The sequence below is a fragment of the Macaca nemestrina genome, chromosome 9, assembly GCF_043159975.1.
Source record: "Macaca nemestrina isolate mMacNem1 chromosome 9, mMacNem.hap1, whole genome shotgun sequence".
NCBI lineage: Eukaryota > Metazoa > Chordata > Mammalia > Primates > Cercopithecidae > Macaca > Macaca nemestrina.
In genome coordinates, this window is record NC_092133.1 from 64774434 (window position 1) to 64794990 (window position 20557).

At 46.2% G+C, this 20557-nt stretch overlaps 1 protein-coding gene across 3 annotated transcripts in view; it reads left to right on the forward strand.

Annotated features, from left to right (window-relative positions):
- Window positions 1-4723: 4723 nt before the first annotated feature.
- Window positions 4724-20557, forward strand: part of LOC105466117 (tet methylcytosine dioxygenase 1) — a 149801-nt gene continuing 133967 nt past the window's right edge. For all 3 annotated transcript variants that reach the window (XM_011715068.3, XM_011715069.3, XM_071069635.1), the window contains exons 1-2: window positions 4724-5231; window positions 16671-18706. In XM_011715068.3, the coding sequence (XP_011713370.2) occupies window positions 16793-18706 (1914 nt within the window). In that variant the 5' untranslated portion in view covers window positions 4724-5231; window positions 16671-16792. The remainder of the gene's footprint in view (window positions 5232-16670; window positions 18707-20557) is intronic.

Below are 20557 nucleotides of genomic sequence, written 5' to 3' on the forward strand. Positions count from 1 at the left end.
ATGGATCACAAGGTCAGGAGATCGAGACCATCCTGGCTAACACGGTGAAACCCCGTCTCTACTTAAAAAATACAAAAAATTAGCTGGGCTTGGTGGTGGGCACCTGTAGTCCCAGCTACTTGGGAGGCTGAGGCAAGAGAATGGTGTGAACCCGGGAAGTGGAGGCTGCAGTGAACTGAGATGCACCACTGCACTCCAGTCTGGGTGACAGAGCAAGACTCCATCTCGAAAAAAAAAGATAGTGGAAAATTGCCTAAACATTTATTCTTTGTTATTGATGTCCAGAAAGAATTGCACTTTATTTTTTTCTCCTTGAGTAGACACCTCATGTTATAGTTTAATTTCCCATGACTTGTTAAACCTTTTAGACTTTATGGAAACATCAGGCCCCTTTCCTGATAGAGGAGCCCGATCAGGTTGCTGGCTGCCAAGGTGGTTTTTAATATCATCTACATGCTGAGGACTCTCAGTTTGTTTCTCCAAGATAACTCTTTCCCAAACTCGAAATTGTCCCAGACTTGGCCAGTGGGAGGGACCTGTCCTTTTCTGATGGACATTCAGATGGTTTCCAGTTTTTCACCACTGTGAAACATGATGAAAATATTTTATTTACGCAGACACAATTGAGCCTTCAGAGCTTTTGCACTTGCTTTTTTCCTAAGCCTGAAATCTTCCTCCAGCTTCCTCCCTTACTTTTTACAGATCTACTCAATGTGGTCTTCCTTGATTGCTGAATTCAAAATTACAATCCTGGTCGGGGGCATTGGCTCATGCCTGTGATCACAGCTACTTGGGAGGATGAGATACAAGAATCGCTTGAACTTGGGAAGTGAAGGTTGCAGTGAGACAAGATTGCACTACTGCAATCCAGCCTGGGCCACTGAGTGAGACTCCCTCTCAAAAGCAAACAGGCCAGGTGCATTGGCTCTTTGGGAGGCCAAGGCAAGTGGATCACCTGAGGTCAGGAGTTCAAGACCAGCCTGACCAACAAGGTGAAATCCTGTCTCTGCTAAAAAAAACACAAATTAGCCAGGCGTGGTGGTGCGTGCCTGTAGTCCCAGCTACTGAGGAGGCTAAAGCAGGAGAATTGCTTGAACCTGGGAGGCAAAGGTTGCAGTGAGACGAGATCAGGCCACTGCACTCCAGCCTGGGTGACAGAGCAAGACTCCATCTCGAAAGAAAAACCCAAAACAAAACACACACACACACACACACACACACACACACACACACACACACACGATTCTTTTAGAAGCACACATGCAATTAGAATCCTTTTAGAAGCACTCATTGGGTATTTTATTATTTTATTTTATTTTATTTTATTTTATTTTATTTTGACACAGGGTCTTGATCTTTCTTCCAGGCTGAAATGCAAGCGGTGCGATCTTCGCTCACTGCAACTACCTCCCAGGCTCAGTTGATTCTCCCATCTCAGCTTCCGGAGTAGCTGGGACAACAGGCATGCACCACCATGCCTGGCTAATTTTTATATTTTTAGTAGAGATTTCACTAAGTTGCCCAGGCTGGTCTCGATCTCCTGGGTTCAAGTGATCCTCCCGCCTCTGCCTCCCTAAGTGAGGAAATTACAGGCATGAGCCACTGAGCCCTGAGCCCTGTGTATTGTGTGTGTGTGTGTGTGTGTGTGTGTGTGTGTTTGAGACAGAGTGTTGCTCTGTTACCAGGCTGTAGGCTGGAGGGCAGTGGCACCATCTTGGCTCACTGCAACCTCCGCCTTCCGGGTTCAAGCAATTCTCCTACCTCAGTCTCCCAAGTTCCTGGGATTACAGGTGTGTGTCACCACGCCCAGCTAAGTTTTGTATTTTTAGTAGAAACTGGGTTTCACCATGTTGGTCAGGATGGAGTTGATCTTGACCTCATGATCTGCCCAACTTGGCCTCCCAAAGTGCTGAGATTACAGGCGTGAGCCACCGCACCTGGCTATTTTTTTTTTTAGTTGCAATCTTCCCCAGCATTCCCCGTCCTCTTCCCTGCCTTTCTCCCCCACTTTATCCCGGTGCTATCACTATCTGATAAACTATATATTCTGCTCATTTGTTTTCTTTATTTTCTGTGCCCCAACTCCTACAACACGATGGAATGCAAGCTCTGCAAGGACCGAGGTTTCCTTTTGCTCACTTTTGTTTCCCCGAGTTTGGAACTGTGTCTGGCACTAAGTAGGGACTCAAGGTGCATTAGGGGAATTAGTGTTACCATGGACATCATTCTATGTAGTGGTATGATTTTCGTATTTCAATACATTTTAAAGTTAATCCAGTTATTGACAAAAGCCATGATATCGCTATTTTATGATAGTCCTTTTCCTTTTGTTCTTCATGAAAATTACGTTATGTTGGATTTTTCCTTTTCCTTCCTTTGGGGGCAGGGAGATGGGTCTTGCTATGGTTGCCCAGGATGGCCTCAAACTCTTGGGCTCAAGCAATCCTCTTGCCTCAGCCTCCCAAGTAGCTGGAGTGGTGCGCACTATTATGCCCACCTGAAAGTAAGGATTTTTTTTGAGACAGTGTCTTGCCCTGTCACTCAGGCTGGAGTGCAGTGGCTTTACCAAAGCTCACTGCAACCTGAAACTCCTGGGCTCAAACAGTCCTCCTGCCCCAGCCTCTCAAAGTGTTAGGATTATAGGTGTGTGCCCAGCCTTGAAAATCAAGTTTTTAAGTCAAACTCTCCCTGCATTCCTTTTTTTTTTTTTTAATCTAGGTAGAATATTTCTTTCTTTTTTTTTTTTTTTAAGAGGGAGTCTCCCTCTGTCGCCCAGGCTGGAGTGCTGTGGCACGATCTCCGCTCACTGTAAGCTCCACCTCCCGGGTTCACGCCCTTCTCCTACCTCAGCCTCCTGAGTAGCTGGGACTACAGGCGCCCACCACCGGGCCCAGCTAATTTTTTGAAGTTTTAGTAGAGACGGGGTTTCACCGTTAACCAGGATGGTCTGGATCTCCTGACCTTGTGATCCACCCACCTTGGCCTCCCAAAGTGCTGGGATTACAGGCGTGAGCCACCGTGCCTGGCCTAGGTAGAATGTTTCTAACAAGGTATTAATAAGTAAGCTTTTTGAAGTATTGATTTAGAAGGGTCAATTTTTGTCCATAAGATTTATTTCATGGAAGGCAGCTATGCTAACCACTATACCATCAACAGGTCATATAAAATTTATTTCAGGCCGGGCGCGGTGGTTCAAGCCTGTAATCCCAGCACTTTGGGAGGCCGAGAACGGGCGGATCACCAGGTCAGGAGATCAAGACCATCCTGGTTAACATGGTGAAACTCCGTCTCTATTAAAAAATACAAAAACTAGCCGGGTGAGGCGGCAGGCGCCTGTAGTCCCAGCTACTCCGGAGGCTGAGGCCGGAGAATGGGGTAAACCCGGGAAGCGGAGCTTGCAGTGAGCTGAGATCCGGCCACTGCACTCCAGCCTGGTGACAGAGCCAGACTCCGTCTCAAAAAAAAAAAATTTATTTCAGGCCTGGTGCGGTGGCTCACGCGTGTAATCCCAGTACTTTGGGAGGCCAAGGCAGGCAGATCACCTGAGGTCAGGAGTTTGAGACCAGCCTGACCAACAAGGTGAAACCCTGTCTCTACTAAAAAAAAGAAAAAAATATATATATTAGCTGAGTGTGGTGGCGCACACCTGTAATCCCAACTACTCAGGAGGCTGAGACAGGAGCATCACTTGAACCTGGGAGAGAGGTTGCAGTAAGCCAATATCACGCCATTGCACTTCAGCTTGGGCAACAAGAGTGAAACTCCGTCTCAAGGAAAAAAAAAAAAAAAGATTGATTTCAAATGCCACATTTCTGATTTTATTCAGCCAAGGTACTTTGTCTGATTGTGCCATTGAAAACATGAGTGCAGTCATCAGTTTGCTCTGCCAGCCTGGAATCTCTGTTCTTTCTGTGTAGGAGGTAAATTCTCTTCTATGCCTACATTGTAGTGTAAGAATACATTTGTATGAATCAATCAGTGAAGAAGGTTAAAAGTTTAGGAATCTTTCCGAGAACAGCCTGGTTATGCTTATGTGTATAAGAATAAAATCTAAGTGCAGAATGGGGGTAGAATGGTGTGAAAGGTAATGAGGGACTGAATCCTTTCTCTTCACTTGAAGTTTGACCTGGAAGGAATGAAGATTCCATGAACAGCATTTTCCTTACCACAGTGACCCCATTAAAGTCCTGGATTCCCTTGTCTGTGTCATGACTGCTGGAAGAAGCAATAGCCATCAAACATTTAGAGAAAAATTCAGATGCCCTAGTCAGTCTTAATTCTGGCATAATGCCACTGGTTATTCCTCCTCATTCGGAAAACTTAGCTCTTCTTGCACTTTCATTTCTTCATTCATAAAGTGAATACGACCACCACTGAGGTCCAGGGCCAAATAGCTAACAGAAACATTATGATGAACTTAGCAGACGTCCAGCCCAGAGTCAGGGAACACAGCCCTCATCTGGTTTCTCTCTTTGGTGTTGAGGGCGGTTTTCCGTTGCTGGCGACCTAGATATTGCTCAATGGTGTCATCTCTGACCTGGCACCTTCTTCATACGTTTATAAACATGCAATTTAGAGATCCTAAAAACTTTTTCTAGAGTTCTCCTGGGAAAAAAGGTAATGACAAAATCTTGACACCTCTCTACTACTTCTTCGGAGACAGAGAGAGTGTGTGTGTGTGTTGAGAGAGGTGGAGAACGAGGGGGAGGGGAGGGGGTCGAGAGGGAGTCGAGGAGGGATTCCAGCTCCAGTTTGGGTAAATCCAGCTCGCGTTTTGCCTGTCGCTCAACTGTGCAGGGTCCAGCGAAGGCAGAGCCCCAGCTTCACTCCCTGAGGTCTGTCCTGGGGAGACACTGCTGCTCCGGGGGGCTGACCTGGCGGGGAGTGGCCGCGCAGTCTGCTCCGGCGCCGCTTTGTGCGCGCAGCCGCTGGCCCCTCTACTCCCGGGTCTGCCCCCCGGGACACCCCCCTGCCCCGCCCAAGTCATGCAGCCCTACCTGCCTCTCCACTGTGGACCTTTGGGAACCGACTTTCCACCTCAGGGGCTCCGGCCTTGACTGTACTGGGAGCCAGTAGGCGCCCTCCCCTACCCGCCCGCGCCTCTCGCGCCCGCCGGGGCCCCGGGCTCCAAAGTTGTGGGGAGGAGCGCGAGTTGGAAAGTTTGCCCGAGGGCTGATGCAGGCTTGGAGCTGGGGGCCGTGCGCTGCCCTGGGAGTGTGACCCGGCCAGCGGTGAGTTGGGGCCGGGGCAGAGGGCAGGGGTGCGGGGAGGGAGGACTCCGACGCCGAGGCCCGAGGGGGGTCCGGGAGGCGGCGCTCGGCGCGGGCTGGACTGGCCAGGGCTCTGCGTCCTTGGCTCTCCCGCGGCCGCAGGGGTGGGCTCGTTCCCCGCCTCGACCCCCCACCCCGGGACGCTCGGGGCGCTTTTGTTGCTGGAGGTAAACAATGCCCCCGGCCGGAGGTCTCGGCCACCCGCCCGGGAGGCCCCGACACAGCGCCGGGTGGGGGGCAGCGGGGGCGACTGGGGCTCTGACCCCGGGCTGCGCTGAAAAAGGGCTGGGGGAGGGCAAGTGTGGCTTGGGGGAGACGGCTGAATGTGCCAGTGGTTCCCTGGCCCCTTTGGGGAGTTGGAGGTCCGGGCGCCTCGGGATAAGGAGAGGCTAGAGTCTGTGCAAGTTGTGAGTGGGGAGCCCGGGCTGTCCCGTGCTCAAGCGTACCCCCTAAACAAGTTTTCTTCCTCCCTCCATATTTATATGAGAGACAGGTTGATGGGGAAACGCTTTGGCGCCTGTCTCCCCGAGAGTTGTGGGAGGACGGCTCCAGGGATGAAACGTTTGGAGTGGAGGCAGTGGTGGAGTCTTGCTAGGAGTTGGCTTGGAGTTGTTAAGGATCAGGGAAGCAGGGAATACGGAGTAGAGTGTGTTCTGTCAAAATGGCATTTAAGAAACTCATTTGTGAACACCACTGGGTCGCAGGACGCGCTGGCGTTGCGATCCCATCAGTCCCCGTCTGGCGGGATCCCGGAGCGGGCCCTGAGGGTGGGAGGTGCGCGGAGCTTGGTGCTGGGGCTAGTCGTGCAGCACGTGAGGGGCCTGGTCCTCGCCCGAGGGCTAGGAGGATGCCGCGCAATCTACCGCCCCCAGAGAGAAAATGCTCTTCCCCTCTCTGTGCTTCCCTCCTTCCCTCTCCCCCGCTCCGGTCCCCCCTCGCTCGCCCCGGGCTCTTCTCTCTCTCTCTCTCTCTCTCTGTCTCTCTCTCTCTCTCTCTCTCTCTCTCTCTCTCTCTGTCTCTCTCTCTCTCTCTATATATATATATATATTCTACAAGAAGTGGTCTGGAAGGGGACTGACCGGCGCTGGTAATCTTTCCACGTGAACGAGAAACCCACGCTGGGCATTTCTGATCCACTAAAAACTAAAGTGTCTCCAAAAGAACATTTAAAGGTTCAGCCTCGGAGTCTTTCCCGCGCCCCCAACTCGTCCTTCTCCCAAATTAACCAACCTTTCTGCATACGTCTCTTAGGGTGCCTCTTCCCCTCCGCCCCGGTTCCACTCTGGGGCACTAAACGAGCTGCACAATACGTCCTAGTAATGACCGGTTTTTGAAGAAATGTTTGAAAAGTGCTTTAAGACCTTGGAGCGAGAACAGGATTAGGTACACAGACCTGGGCCGGCGGGGTGAGCCGCGCGCGCCACTGGGAAGAGCGGCGCTGTATAGCAGCAGCCCCAGGTCTCCCCTGGACCTGAGTGTGCTCGGCGTCCCCACCCCCAATATAAAGTAAAATAAAAGCAATGGTTTAATTAGGCCTCAGGATACGAAAAAATATGGAAAAGGAGCTTCTTAACCAGTTACGGCAACGGTTATTTGGAGCATATTACGAATTTATGACTACAATTAAACCAGGGGCAGGGGTACATGTAGATAGGTACGGAAATAAGGAGATTAGTATGAGTTAATAATCAAAAGACTTAGGTGAATCAAACCAAGAATCAAAAGACTTAGGTGGTTTTTGGTGTGTTTCCCGATTTTATCGGTATTGGTCATAGGGGTCCCCCTTTTCCCCAATTAAGGGGTTTTAATTAGCTTGTCAACCTCTCTGTCTTTAAAGCTAAGTTGTAGTTTCAATCAAATTTCAGAATCAAGATATACGGGAAATGGCAGACAGTGTCCTTTTCTCTTTGCAAAGATGAGGAGTCCAGGCTTACAACTCTGGGACTGCCACTTTCCATTTTAATGAGAGTTAACTATCGCTCTCCGGGCTGGTCTTCCAGAATGGATGGGTGGGAGGGTTGGGTCTCCACTGTCCCTGCCCTTTGTTTCTCTTCCTTCTCCCATCTGATTTGTCTCCCCTCCCCCACCTTCTGAGCGTCCGTATCTTTCCTTTCCTGCACACTTGATTTCCCCTCTCCCCTTGGTCTTTTAGTCTTTGGCCTTTTGATCTCAGTTGTCTTTTAATATTCTAGTTTTATTACTATAGATGTAGAACCCCTTCCTCAGTTTTTACTCTAAGTAATTTTTCCCCTTCCTCAGTTTTTTACTATAAAATTCTTTCCCTTCTTTCGTTTTTGGCCTTTTTTGTTTTCTTTTTGGGCACTTTCTTCCTTCTCATGCTTTTTCTTCTACTTCCTCCTAATGTGTTTTATGCCTTTCTTGTCTTTGGAAGGACCGTTCTATGTCCATTCTAACGTCTCCCTTCCCTTTTCTTGGCCCTTTCCCCCCCTTTTCCCCCTTCCTCTCTGCAGGGCAGAGGGGTGTTTTACATATGGAAGGAGCCATTGACTAAATGTGCTGGCATTCTAGTGAGTTTCCCTGAACAGCTTTTACATGTGCCGAGGGCTCTTACACTTCCTGTGGTAGAAAACTATCTAGGAACTGCAAGCAGTTGCCTGCCTACTCTTCGTTTAGAGGTAGAACTTAGTTGCTGGAGGAAACTGAGCCGGGTGCTGCCTTTTTAAAATAAATGTTCTAAATCTTGTTTTTCTCAGCCAAGTGCAAGAGCCTTTAAGTTCTGTGGAGCTGAATGGAGGGACTATGAAATCAGTCTGTTGCAACTAGCTCTATGTGTGCAAATACCACGTTTTTGGCCACTGCTGGTAGTGGAAAGAATTGAAATATGACTTTAAATTAACATGAAGGCTGGATCGTTACATCAATTAAGCATTTTTGCCCAGAGGATTTTGGGGGAATCCAGAAAAAGGACAGATATAGGTGGGAGAGGATCTTTCTGACATGTTGCTATCAATACTAGTTTTTTTGTTTGTTTGTTTTTTGTTGTTTGTTTTTTGTTTGTTTGTTTGTTTTTTGAGTCTCTGTCTCCCAGGCTAGAGTGCAGTGGTGTGATCTTGGCTTACTGCAATCTCTGCCTCCCGGGTTCAAGCAATTCTCCTGCCTCAGCCACCGGAGTAACTGAGATTACAGGCGTGTGCCACCACACCTGACTAATTTTTGTATTTTTAGTAAAGACAGGGTTTCACTGTGTTGGCCAGGCTGGTCTGGAACTCCTGACCTCAGGTGATCCGCCTGCCTCGGCCTCCCAAAATGCTTAGATTACAGACAAGAACCACCACACCCGCCAGTTCTCTACAGAAAACCCTTACACTTTAAGAAGCCAGCTTTTCATTCTCTAAGCAAGGTAATTATTTTAAAAATTTAGTTGGGTTATTATCTCCTGGCCTATAATTTTGGATCGCACACTCTGTAGTTCCCTTGTCACAAAGACATTTTATGGGGGAAAATGTTCTATTGTTTTCCTTTTTTTTTTGTTTTCAGAGTCTCGCTCTGTGGCCCAGGCTGGAGTGCAGTGGTGTGATCTCAGCTCACTGCAACCTTCATCTCCTGGGTTCAAGTGATTCTCCTGCCTCAGTTTCCCAAGTAGCTAGGATTACAGGCATGTGCTACCATGCCCGGCTAATTTTTGTATTTTTTTTTTTTTTTTTTTTGAGACGGAGTCTCGCTCTGTCGCCCAGGCTGGAGTGCAGTGGCGCGATCTCGGCTCACTGCAAGCTCCGCCTCCCGGGTTCATGCCATTCTCCTGCCTCAGCCTCCCGAGTAGCTGGGACTACAGGCGCCCACAACCGCGCCCGGCTAATTTTTTGTATTTTTAGTAGAGACGGGGTTTCACCGTGGTCTCGATCTCCTGACCTTGTGATCCGCCCGCCTCGGCCTCCCAAAGTGCTGGGATTACAGGCGTGAGCCACCGCGCCCGGCCCAATTTTTGTATTTTTAGTAGAGACAGGGATTCACCATGTTGGCCAGGCTGGTCTCGAACTTCTGACTTCAAGTGATCCACCTGCCTCAGTTTCCCAAAGTGCTGGGATTATAGACGTGAGCCACCGTGCCTGACCAAAATAATGTTCTATTGTTGTTTGGGGGTCTTGGTGCTCTCTGGTGTAAAGATCTGTTGATTGAATAATGTTTTACATCACAGAAATGGTTTTTCGTTTTTCCCTTCCATGACAGTAAGAACTCACAGGATGGTGTCCATTAATTGCACACGATTCCCCTCTTGGGCCAATGATATATGCTTAATAACAGGGTCTCCAGTCTTATTTTCTTCTCATATCATTTTATCATGAAGCTATCTCTGCAGCACTTTCACGGACTCTTGAAGACATTCCAGGTTAGAATAAAAGTACCTTTCTCATGCCTGTAATCCCAGTGTTTTGGGAGGCTGAGGCAGAAGGATCATTTGAGGCTAGGAGTTTGAGACCAGTCTGGGCAACATAGTGAGATCAATCCTCATCTCTACAAAAAATAAAAAGAACTTAGCCAGGCATGGTGGCCTGTGCTTGTAGTTGGGTGGCTGAGATGGGAGGATCACTTGAGTCTAGGAGTTTAAGGCTATAGTTAGTGATCACAGCACTGCACTCCAGCCTGGGCAACAGAGCAAGACCTGTCTCAAAAAAAAAAAAAAAAAAACGAATATTGAGAGGCATTGAAATATCAATTTTTATCAGAAATGAAAAATGGAAGTAGAATTAGGGAAGAGTGTACACAGGGGAGATTTGACTGCTGGAAATATTTTAGTTCATGTGAGTATTTATTTGAAAATACACATTTTTGCTGGACATGGTGGCCCACACCTGTAGTTCCAGCACTTTAAGAGGCTCAGGAGGGCAGATGACTTGAAGCTAGGAGTTTGAGAGTGGCCTGGGCAGCATAGTGAGTCTTCACAAAAGAAAGAAAAAATTAGCCTGGTGTGGTGGCACGTGCCTGTAGTCCCAGCTACTTGGGAAGCTGAGGTGGGAGGATCACTTAAGCCCAGGAGGTCAAGGCTACAGTGATCCTTGATACACATGAGTGACAGAGCAAGAACCTGTTAAAAAAAAAAATATATATATATATATATATATATATATATATATATATATATATATGCATGCACACACAGACACACACACATTTTTGTATGAATTGAATACTCTATGATAGAAGCACTAAAAATGGAAGTAAATCATTTAATAATGTTTACAAAAAAGAAATTAATTTCCAGAGGTCTTTGAGGTAATTCCATATTTAAATGTGGACCTATTTAATGGAGTGGACTACATTCTCTTCCCCTTGCCTCCACAAATTTCAGGATAAGCTTGCTACCCTTACTCCATGAGTTCGGCTCTTGGGACAACTTAGTTTGTCACAAAAGAAGTTTATGTTTCAATAGTGGAGCCAAGAGTGATAAAAATCAGGGTCTTGCCGGAAGGAGTCCTTATTTTGTTTCTGGTTGTCTCTGATTCCTTGGCTGGGTGGTACTCAGTGATTTTCTCCCCTGCAGTTGGGTTTTTCAGGGGTCATTGGCCTCTTTCGTGATCTCGTAAAAAGGCTGTTACCATTTAAAGAGGCCACATCTTCGCAATCCATGTTGTTCATACCTTTTCTATTTCCTTGACAGGCTGTTTTTTAGGAGATAGGGTTTGAATGATAAAGATTATCTTAATTACAAGTCTGAATTTCTAAAGCACTTCAATTTAAAAATATAAAAGAATATAGGAGAGACAGAGATCAAATTGTAAACCACTTTCAAAGCAGATCCCATGACACCCTCTGGCATACCCAGATTACTTGCCTACATATATGAATTTTAATTTTTGTGGCTGATTGCAATGACTAGATTATATACTCCTAATAATTTTTTAGCAGTATAATCTTGATACAAGAGAGAAAGCATGCTTTTAATGATAGTGTTGAATTTTGAGAGATTAAAATGAATTGCTTTTTGTAATGAAAAATGCATCCTGATAAAGGTATTTGTTGACTTTTTGGAAATTCAAATTGGAATGTCTTGTTTTCTGAAAATCTTGTACAAAAAGCAGTGGTCTTTGGAGAAAATATCCTTCAGTTTTTCACAGCCAAAGACTGAATTACTGCAAGCCAAACTTTTTTTTTTTTTGGAAGAAGGGGAAAGCAGTAAGCTTAGATGCCAAGAATTCAAGTGAAGTATTCTCTGGCCTAGTGTTTCTATTTAGTACAGATTTATCAAAATGTTATTTTTTGTGTATTTGATGTTATCGCTAATGTCTATTTTAAAAGTCTTAAAGACACATTACATTGACTAAATGTAGTGTGCTCTGGGAACTCTTATGTGTGTAACCTACTTAGTGCGTAAGGTGGGAACAGAACCAAAAGGAGATCTTGGTCTCGAGAATATAACAAAGTCTGGGTTAAACTGGTTCCATAATAATGATAATTATCACTTATTTTCTCTTTCTCTCTTTTTTTTTTTTTTTTGTATTTTGAAGTTGCAAACAGCCTTCTTTTTTTTTTTTTTTTTTTTAGCTCTTATTTATGAAACACCTATCATGCGCGAGCCCTGTGCTAAGCCTTTACATATATTATTTCATTTTATTCTCATGATAACCCAGTGAGGTCAACACTATTAGACTTTCTTTTGTATTACACACGAAGAAACATAGGTATAAAGATACCAAGAAACTTGTCACAATCTACTAATATTTATAAACTGAAAACTGAACCCAGGTCAGCCTACTTCCAACGTCCATCTTTTTACTCTGCTACCCATGTCCCCTTACACTCAACCACAGATACCACAAGGATGAAACCAATGCCACTAGGTTTTTCCTGTGGGAGCCTATTGAAACCTCAAAACTACCTCATTTTTGATGAAGGAACATGGACTCAGTTAAGTAGTTCTCCGGACACATAGCTGGTGATCACAGATTCAAACCCAGGACTTTTTGATGTGAGATCATCTCTAGACCTGAAACTAACCAGTGGGTCCCAGGATTACCTGGGTCCCAGGATTACCTGGGTCAGATCAGTAATTTTTAAACAGATTCAACCGGGGAGGGTTCCAGTGATTCTCCTGCCTCAGCCTCCCAAGTAGCTGGGATTACAGGCATGTACTACCACGACTGGCTAATTTTGTATTTTTAGTAGAGATGGAGTTTCTCCATGTTGGTCACTCTGGTCTCAAACTCCCGACCTCAGGTGATCTGCCCTTCTCAGCCTCCCATAGTGCTGGGATTACAGGCATGAGCCACTATGCCTGACCAGGTTTGTTTTTTTAATCTATTTTTAATTTTTCTCAGACTTTGGGAGGCTGAGGTGGGTAGATAACCTGAGGTCGCGAATTGGAGACCAGCCTGCTCAACATGCCAAGATCGTGCCATTGCACTCCAGCCTGGGCAATAAGAGCGAAACTCCTGGCCGGGCGCGTGGCTCACGCCTGTAATCCCAGCACTTTGGGAGGCAGAGGCGGGTGGATCACGAGGTCAGGAGATCGAGACCACCCTGGCTAACACGGTGAAACCCCATCTCTACTAAAAATACAAAAAATTAGCCAGGCGTGGTGGCAGGCACCTGTAGTCCCAGCTACTCAGGAGGCATGGTGGCACATGCCTGTGGTCCCAGCTATTGGGGCAGCTGAGATGGCAGGATTGCTTGAGCCCAGGAGGTTGAGGCTATAGTGAGCTGAGTTTGCACTACTGCACTCCAGTCCGGGTGAGACCCTCTCTCAAAAAAAAAAAAAAAGAAAGAAAAAGACTTGTGGGATCTTTTAGAAGGAATTTTAGAACGGGCAGTCTTTGAATTGAGTCAGGAGAAAGAAAAGAGGGACATTTCTGGGTTTGGGGAGTGTCCACCACAATGCCTTCGTTAGACATAGCGGGTACTCAACAGATGTATTGGACCTGTGTGTCTTATCTGTAACCTAATTTGTCAATACTGTCTCCTGAGACTTTATGCTGTTTTGGTGTGCATGTGAAAAGCTCAAAATTTGTGGATTGTTAATTGGAATGTGGTAGGAAGTGTTGGATCTCCAGGGAGGAGAGTTTCTTACGTTATATAAACCTCTTCTTCTGGTTTAACCAGCTTTACTGTCAAACAGATGATACTTCTCCCTGTATAGGGATGTGCTCAGGAAAGAGATAATTTTTAAAGTATCCACATTTGTAAAGATTGGGATTTAAGCTTTAAAACACATATAATGGCTGGGCATGCTGGTTCACACCCGCAATCCCAGCACTTTGGGAGGCAGAGAGGGTTGCTTGGGGTCAGGAGTTCAAGGTTACAGTGAGGTATGATTATGTCACTGCACTGCAACCTGGGCAACAGAGGGAGACCTGTCTCAAAAAAAAAAATACATAAAAATCAATAAAATCATGCATGAAACTACAAGGGGTGTGGTTTCTAATACAGAGAAAACCCCATGCTTACCTTATTTGAGGAACTTCATCAACTTAAATCATTTGTTGAGGCAACTAAAGAAGCTTTATAGTGAGGCCGGGCGCGGTGGCTCAAGCCTGTAATCCCAGCACTTTGGGAGGCCGAGACGGGCGGATCACGAGGTCAGGAGATCGAGACCATCCTGGCTAACACGGTGAAACCCCGTCTCTACTAAAAAATACAAAAAACTAGCCGGGCGCGGTGGCAGGCGCCTGTAGTCCCAGCTACTCGGGAGGCTGAGGCAGGAGAATGGCGTGAACCCGGGAGGCGGAGCTTGCAGTGAGCCGAGATCCGGCCACTGCACTCCAGCCTGGGTGGCAGAGCGAGACTCCGTCTCAAAAAAAAAAAAAAAAAAAAGAAGCTTTATAGTGAATCTAAGGTTTAAAGGATACTTTAGTATTTTTTTTTTTTTAAATAATTTCAACTCTTCTTTTAGGTTCGGGGATACATGTGCAGGTTTGTTACATGGGAATATTGTGTGATGCTGTGGTTTGGGGTGCAACTGCTCCTGTCACCCAGGTAGTGAACATAGTACCCAATAGTTTTTCATTTTTTTTTTTTTTTTGAGATGGAGTCTCGCTCTGTCACCCAGGCTGGAGTGCTGTGGTGCGATCTTGGCTCACTGCAACCTCTGCTTCCCAGGTTCAAGTGATTCTCCTGCCTCAGCCTCCCGAGTAGCTGGGATTACAGGTGCCCGCCACCATGCCCAGCTAATTTTTGTATTTTTAGTAGAGACGCGGTTTCACCATGTTGGCCAGGCTGGTCTCGAACTCCTGACCTCAAGTGATCCACCTGCCCCGGGCCTCCCGAAGTGCTGGGATTACAGGCATTAGCCACCATATCCAGCCAGTACCAGATAGTTTTTCAACCCTTGTCTTCATCCCTCCCTCCTTCTCTAGTAGTCCTCAGTGTCTATTATGGCCATCTTTATACCCATGAGTACCTGATAAGTGAGAGCAAAAGATATTTGGTTTTCTGTCCCTGCATTAATTCTCTTGGGATATTTTAGTACTTTCTGTGTTGACTATATTTTCTTTTGCAGTAAACAATTCTCAGTTCCATGATTTTATATTATTAAAAAAAATTTTTAGGCCGGGCGTGGTGGCTCACGCCTGTAATCCCAGCACTTTGGGAGGCCGAGGTGGGCGGATCACGAGGTCAGGAGATGGAGACCATCCTGGCTAACATGGTGAAACCCCGTCTCTACCAAAAATTTAAAAAAAAAAAAAAATTTTTTTTTTTTGAGACAAGAGTCTCACTCTGTCGCCCAGGCTGGCGTGCGGTGGCGCGATCTCGGCTCACTGCAAGCGCCACCTCCCGGGTTCACGCCATTCTCCTGCCTCAGCCTCTGGAGTAGCTGGGACTACAGGCACCCACCACCACACCCGGCTAATTTTTTGTATTTTTAGTAGAGACGGGGTTTCACCATGTTAGCCAGGATGGTCTCGATCTCCTGACCTCATGTTCCAACCACCTCGGCCTCCCAAAGTGCTGGGATTAGAGGCATGAGCCAGCACGCCCAGCCCTGTTATTTCATTTCATTTCATTTCATTCCATTTCATTTTTTGAGATGGAGTCTCACTCTGTCACCAAGGCTGGAGTGCAATGGCACAATCTCCTCTCACTATAACCTCCGCCTCTCATGTTCAAGTGATTCTCCTACCTCAGCCTCTTGAGTAGTTGGGTTTATAGGTGCGCACCACCATGCCCAGCAATTTTTTTTTTTTTTTGAGATGGAGTTTCACTCTTGTTGCCCAAGCTGGAGTGCAATGGCACGATCTCAGCTCACTGCAGCCTCCATCTCTCAGGTTCAATCCATTTTCCTGCCTCAGCCTCCCGAGTAGCTGGAATTATAGGTGCCCACCACCACGCCCGGCTAATTTTTTTTGTATTTTTAGTGGAGACGGGGTTTCACTATGTTGGCCAGGCTGGTCTCAAACTCCTGACCTCGTGATCCGCCCACCTTGGCCTCCCAAAGTGCTGGGGTTAGAGGCGTGAGCCACCGCGCCTGGCCACTATTTTAATTTTTATTATTTATTTATTTATTTATTTTGAGACGGAGTCTGTCTCTGTCACCCATGCTGGAGTGCAGTGGCGCGATCTCGGCTCACTGCAAACTCCGCCTCCCAGGTTCACGCCGTTCTCCTGCCTCAGCTTGCTGAGTAGCTGGGACTATAGGTGCCCACCACCACACCCGGCTAATTTTTTGTATTTTTAGTAGAGACAGGTTTTCACCGCGTTAGCCAGGATGATCTCAATCTCCTGACCTTGTGATCTGCCCGCCTCGGCCTCCCAAAGTGCTGGGATTACAGGTGTGAGCCACCGCGCCTGGCAATTTTCGTATTGTTAGGAGAGACGGAGTTTCACCATGTTCACCAGACTGGTCTCGAACTCCTGACCTCATGATCCACCTGCCTTGGCCTCCCAAAGTGCTGGGGTTACAGGCATAAGCCACCGCGCCTGGCTGCTATTTTTATTTTTATGAGATGGAGTCTGCCTATGTTGCCCAAGCTGGTCTTGAACTCCTGGCCTCAAGTTATCTTCCTGCCTCAGTCTCCTAAAATGCTGGGATCACAGGCATGAACCACCGCTCTTGGTCCTTGCTTTTAAGTGGCCGGGCATGCTGGCTCACACCTGTAATCCCATTACTAGGGGAGGCCAAGGTAGGTGGATGACTTGAGCCCAGTTAAAGACCAGCCAGGGCAACATGGCGAAAACCAGTCTCTACAAAAAATACAAAAATTAGCCGGGTGTGATGGTGTGAGCCTGCAGTCCTAGCTACTTGGGGGGCTGAAGTGGGAAGATTGCTTGAGCCTGGGGAGGTCCAGGCTGTGGTGAGCTGTGATCATGCTTCTGCACTCCAACCTGGGCAACAGAATGAGATCCTGTCTCAAAAAAATAAAATAAAATAATTAGTATTGAATATTCTATTTCAAATAGGGAAATGCATAGGAAAAAGACTCACTTCAGTGTTTTCTGTTGTTATTTCAGACCAAAACCTTGTGTGACTGAGCTCAAGAGCAGTGCATCCAGATTCTCCTCAGAAGTGAGACTTTCCAAAGGACCAATGACTCTGTTTCCTGTGCCCTTTCATTTTTTCCTACTCTGTAGCTATGTCTCGATCCCGCCATGCAAGGCCTTCCAGATTAGTCAGGAAGGAAGATGTAAACAAAAAAAAGAAAAACAGCCAACTACGAAAGACAACCAAGGGAGCCAACAAAAATGTGGCATCAGTCAAGACTTTAAGCCCTGGAAAATTAAAGCAATTAATTCAAGAAAGAGATGTTAAGAAAAAAACAGAACCTAAACCACCCATGCCAGTCAGAAGCCTTCTGACAAGAGCTGGAGCAGCACGCATGAATTCGGATAGGACTGAGGTTCTTTTTCAGAACCCAGAGTCCTTAACCTGCAATGGGTTTACAATGGCGCTACGAAGCACCTCTCTTAGCAGGCGACTCTCCCAACCCCCACTGGTCATAGCCAAATCCAAAAAGGTTCCACTTTCTAAGGGTTTAGAAAAGCAACATGATTGTGATTATAAGATACTCCCTGATTTGGGAGTAAAGCACTCAGAAAATGATTCGGTTCCAATGCAAGACACCCAAGTCCTTCCTGATATAGAGACTCTAATCAGTATACAAAATCCCTCTTTACTTAAAGGTAAGAGCCAAGAGACAACTCAGTCTTGGTCCCAAAGAGTTGAGGATTCCAAAATCAATATCCCTACCCACAGTGGCCCTGCAGCTGAGATCCTTCCTGGGCCACTGGAAGGGACATGCTGTGATGAAGGACTATTCTCTGAAGAGACATTTAATGATACCAGTGGTTCCCCAAAAATGTTTGCTCAGGACACAGTGTGTGCTCCTTTTCCCCAAAGAGCAACCCCCAAAGTTACCTCTCAAGGAAACCCCAGCATTCAGTTAGAAGAGTTGGGTTCACGAGTAGAATCTCTTAAGTTATCTGATTCTTACCTGGATCCCATTAAAAGTGAACATAATTGCTACCCCACCTCCAGTCTTAATAAGGTTATACCTGAATTGAACCTTAGAAACTGCTTGGCTCTTGGTGGGTCTACGTCTCCTACCTCTGTAATAAAATTCCTCTTGGCAGGCTCAAAACAAGCAACCCTTGGTGCTAAACCAGATCATCAAGAGGCCTTCAAAGCTACTGCAAATCAACAGGAAGTTTCTGATACCACCTCTTTCCTAGGACAGGCCTTTGGTGCTATCCCACATCAATGGGAACTTCCTGGTGCTGACCCAGTTCATGGTGAGGCCCTGGGTGAGACCCCAGATCTACCAGAGATTCGTGGTGCTATTCCAGTCCAAGGAGAGGTCTTTGGTACTATTTTAGACCAACAGGAAACTCTTGGTATGAGTGGGAGTGTTGTCCCAGACTTGCCTGTCTTCCTTCCTGTTTCTCCAAATCCAGTTGCTACCTTTAATGCTCCTTCCAAATGGCCTGAGCCCCAAGGCGCTGTCTCATATGGACTTGCAGTCCAGGGTGCTATACAGATTTTGCCTTTGGGCTCAGGACACACTCCTCAATCATCATCAATCTCAGAGAAAAATTCATTACCTCCAGTAATGGCTATAAGCAATGTAGAAAATGAGAAGCAGGTTCATATAAGCTTCCTGCCAGCTAACACTCAGGGGTTCCCATTAGCCCCGGAGAGAGGACTCTTCCATGCTTCACTGGGTGTGGCCCAACTCTCTCAGGCTGGTCCCAGCAAATCAGACAGAGGGAGCTCCCAGGTCAGTGTAACCAGCACAGTTCATGTTGTCAACACCACAGTGGTGACTATGCCAGTGCCAATGGTCAGTACCTCCTCTTCTTCCTATACCACTTTGCTACCCACTTTGGAAAAGAAGAAAAGAAAGCGATGTGGGGTCTGCGAACCCTGCCAGCAGAAGACTAACTGTGGTGAATGTACTTACTGCAAGAACAGAAAGAACAGCCATCAGATCTGTAAGAAAAGAAAATGTGAGGAGCTGAAAAAGAAACCATCTGTCCTTGTGCCTCTGGAGGTAAGCAGACAGTCAAAGGGCGGGGAGACAGCTGATACTTGGTATAGTGATCTATATGCAGAGACACCTCTAGTGTCTCTGTAATAGTGAATTGTTTCACTAGTACGTATTTTTACTTTGGTACAATGTTACTTGAAGTTATCCATACAAGAATTCCTGGACCTACCTGAAGTATGTCTTATGCAGTGATGCCTTAGCTAGCTTATTTTTAGAATTTGTCTCAGAAAACTAGAACATACAGTTTTTTCTCATTACAGGATTTGATGGAAATGTAGAGAAATTGTATGAAATGTGGTTTTGCAAAGATTTCCCCTATGCCTCTTTTGGCTAGTTGTGTGTCTTTTTTGGCAGTCACAGATTTAAAAATTAAGAGTGGAACAAATTCATTAACTCCATAGCAGCCTGAAAAACCAGAGGAATTAAACATTTTTCCTTTTCAAAGAATACAGTTGCATCCCTAATCTTGAAACTTTGCTTTGGAGATATAGCAATAATACAGCTTTTGTCTCAACTTTTGGTGAGTGATTTCTACCTGCTCTACTAACCTCATAGGGTTGTTGGGATTAAAGGAAAATGGCTTGTAAACTCAAGTAATATACAAACATTAGTTCTTATTATAGTTAATGAACCTAAGGTAGTTAAAGGATCTGTTGATTTAGAATTTATTTAAAAACTTTTAGGGAGCTTGGTTAAAACTCAATATTACTTTTTTGGCCTTTTGAAACACCTGTCAAATATGATGTTTTATGATTTTTAGATTACACATTAAAGTTATGTTTATTATGTCTATTATGAATGCAGGTATAGTAGAATAGATGGACTTAGAAGTATTGTAGGCCTGGTGTGGTAGCTCATGCCTGTAATCCCAACACTTTGAAAGGCCAAGGCGGGCAGATCACTTGAAGTCAGGAGTTTGGGACCAGCCTGGCCGACATGGTGAAACCCCATCTCTACTAAAAATACAAAAATTAGCTGGTTGTGGTGGCAGTTGCCTGTAATCCCAGCTACTCTGGAGGCTGAGGCAGGAAAATCAGTTGAACCCAGGAGGCAGAGGTTACAGTGAGCCAAGATTCCAGCCTAGGCCACAAAAGCGAAACTCTGTCTCAAAAATAAATAAATAAATAAATAAAGTATTGTGGCCGGGCATGGTGGCTTACACCTGTAATCCCAGGACTTTGGGAGGCCAAGGTGGCGGATCACTTGAGGTCAGGAGTTCGTGACCAACGTGGGGTGAAACCCCATCTCTACTAAAATTACAAAATTAGCCGGGCATAATGGTGCACACAGGTAGTCCCAGCTACTCAGGAGGCTGAGGCAGCAGAATCGCTTGAACCCAGGAGGTGGAGGTTTCAGTGAGACATGATCGCACCACTGACCTACAGCCTGGACAACAAGAGTGAAACTCCATCTCAAAAAATAAAAATAAATAAATAAATAAATAAATGAATGAATAAATAAAAATGTTGTGAGGCCGGTCACGGTGGCTCACACCCGTAATCCCAGAACTTTGGGAGACTGAGGTGGACAGATCACTTGAGGCCAGGAGTTCAAGACCAGCCTGGCCAACCTGGCGAAACCCCATCTCTACTAACAATATAAAAATTAGCCAGGAGTAGTGGTGCATGCCTGTAGTGCCAGCTACTCTGGAGGCTCAGGCACAAGAATCACTTGAACCTGGGAAGCAGAGGTTGCAGCGAGTGGAGATTGCACCACGGCACTCCAGCAGGGGCAACAGGGAGAGACCCTGTCTCAAAAAAAAAAAAAAAAACGTATTGTGAGGTTTAGGCCAGGCATGGTGGCTCATGTCTGTAATCCCAGCACTTTGGGAGGGCTCAGACAGGTGGACTGCTT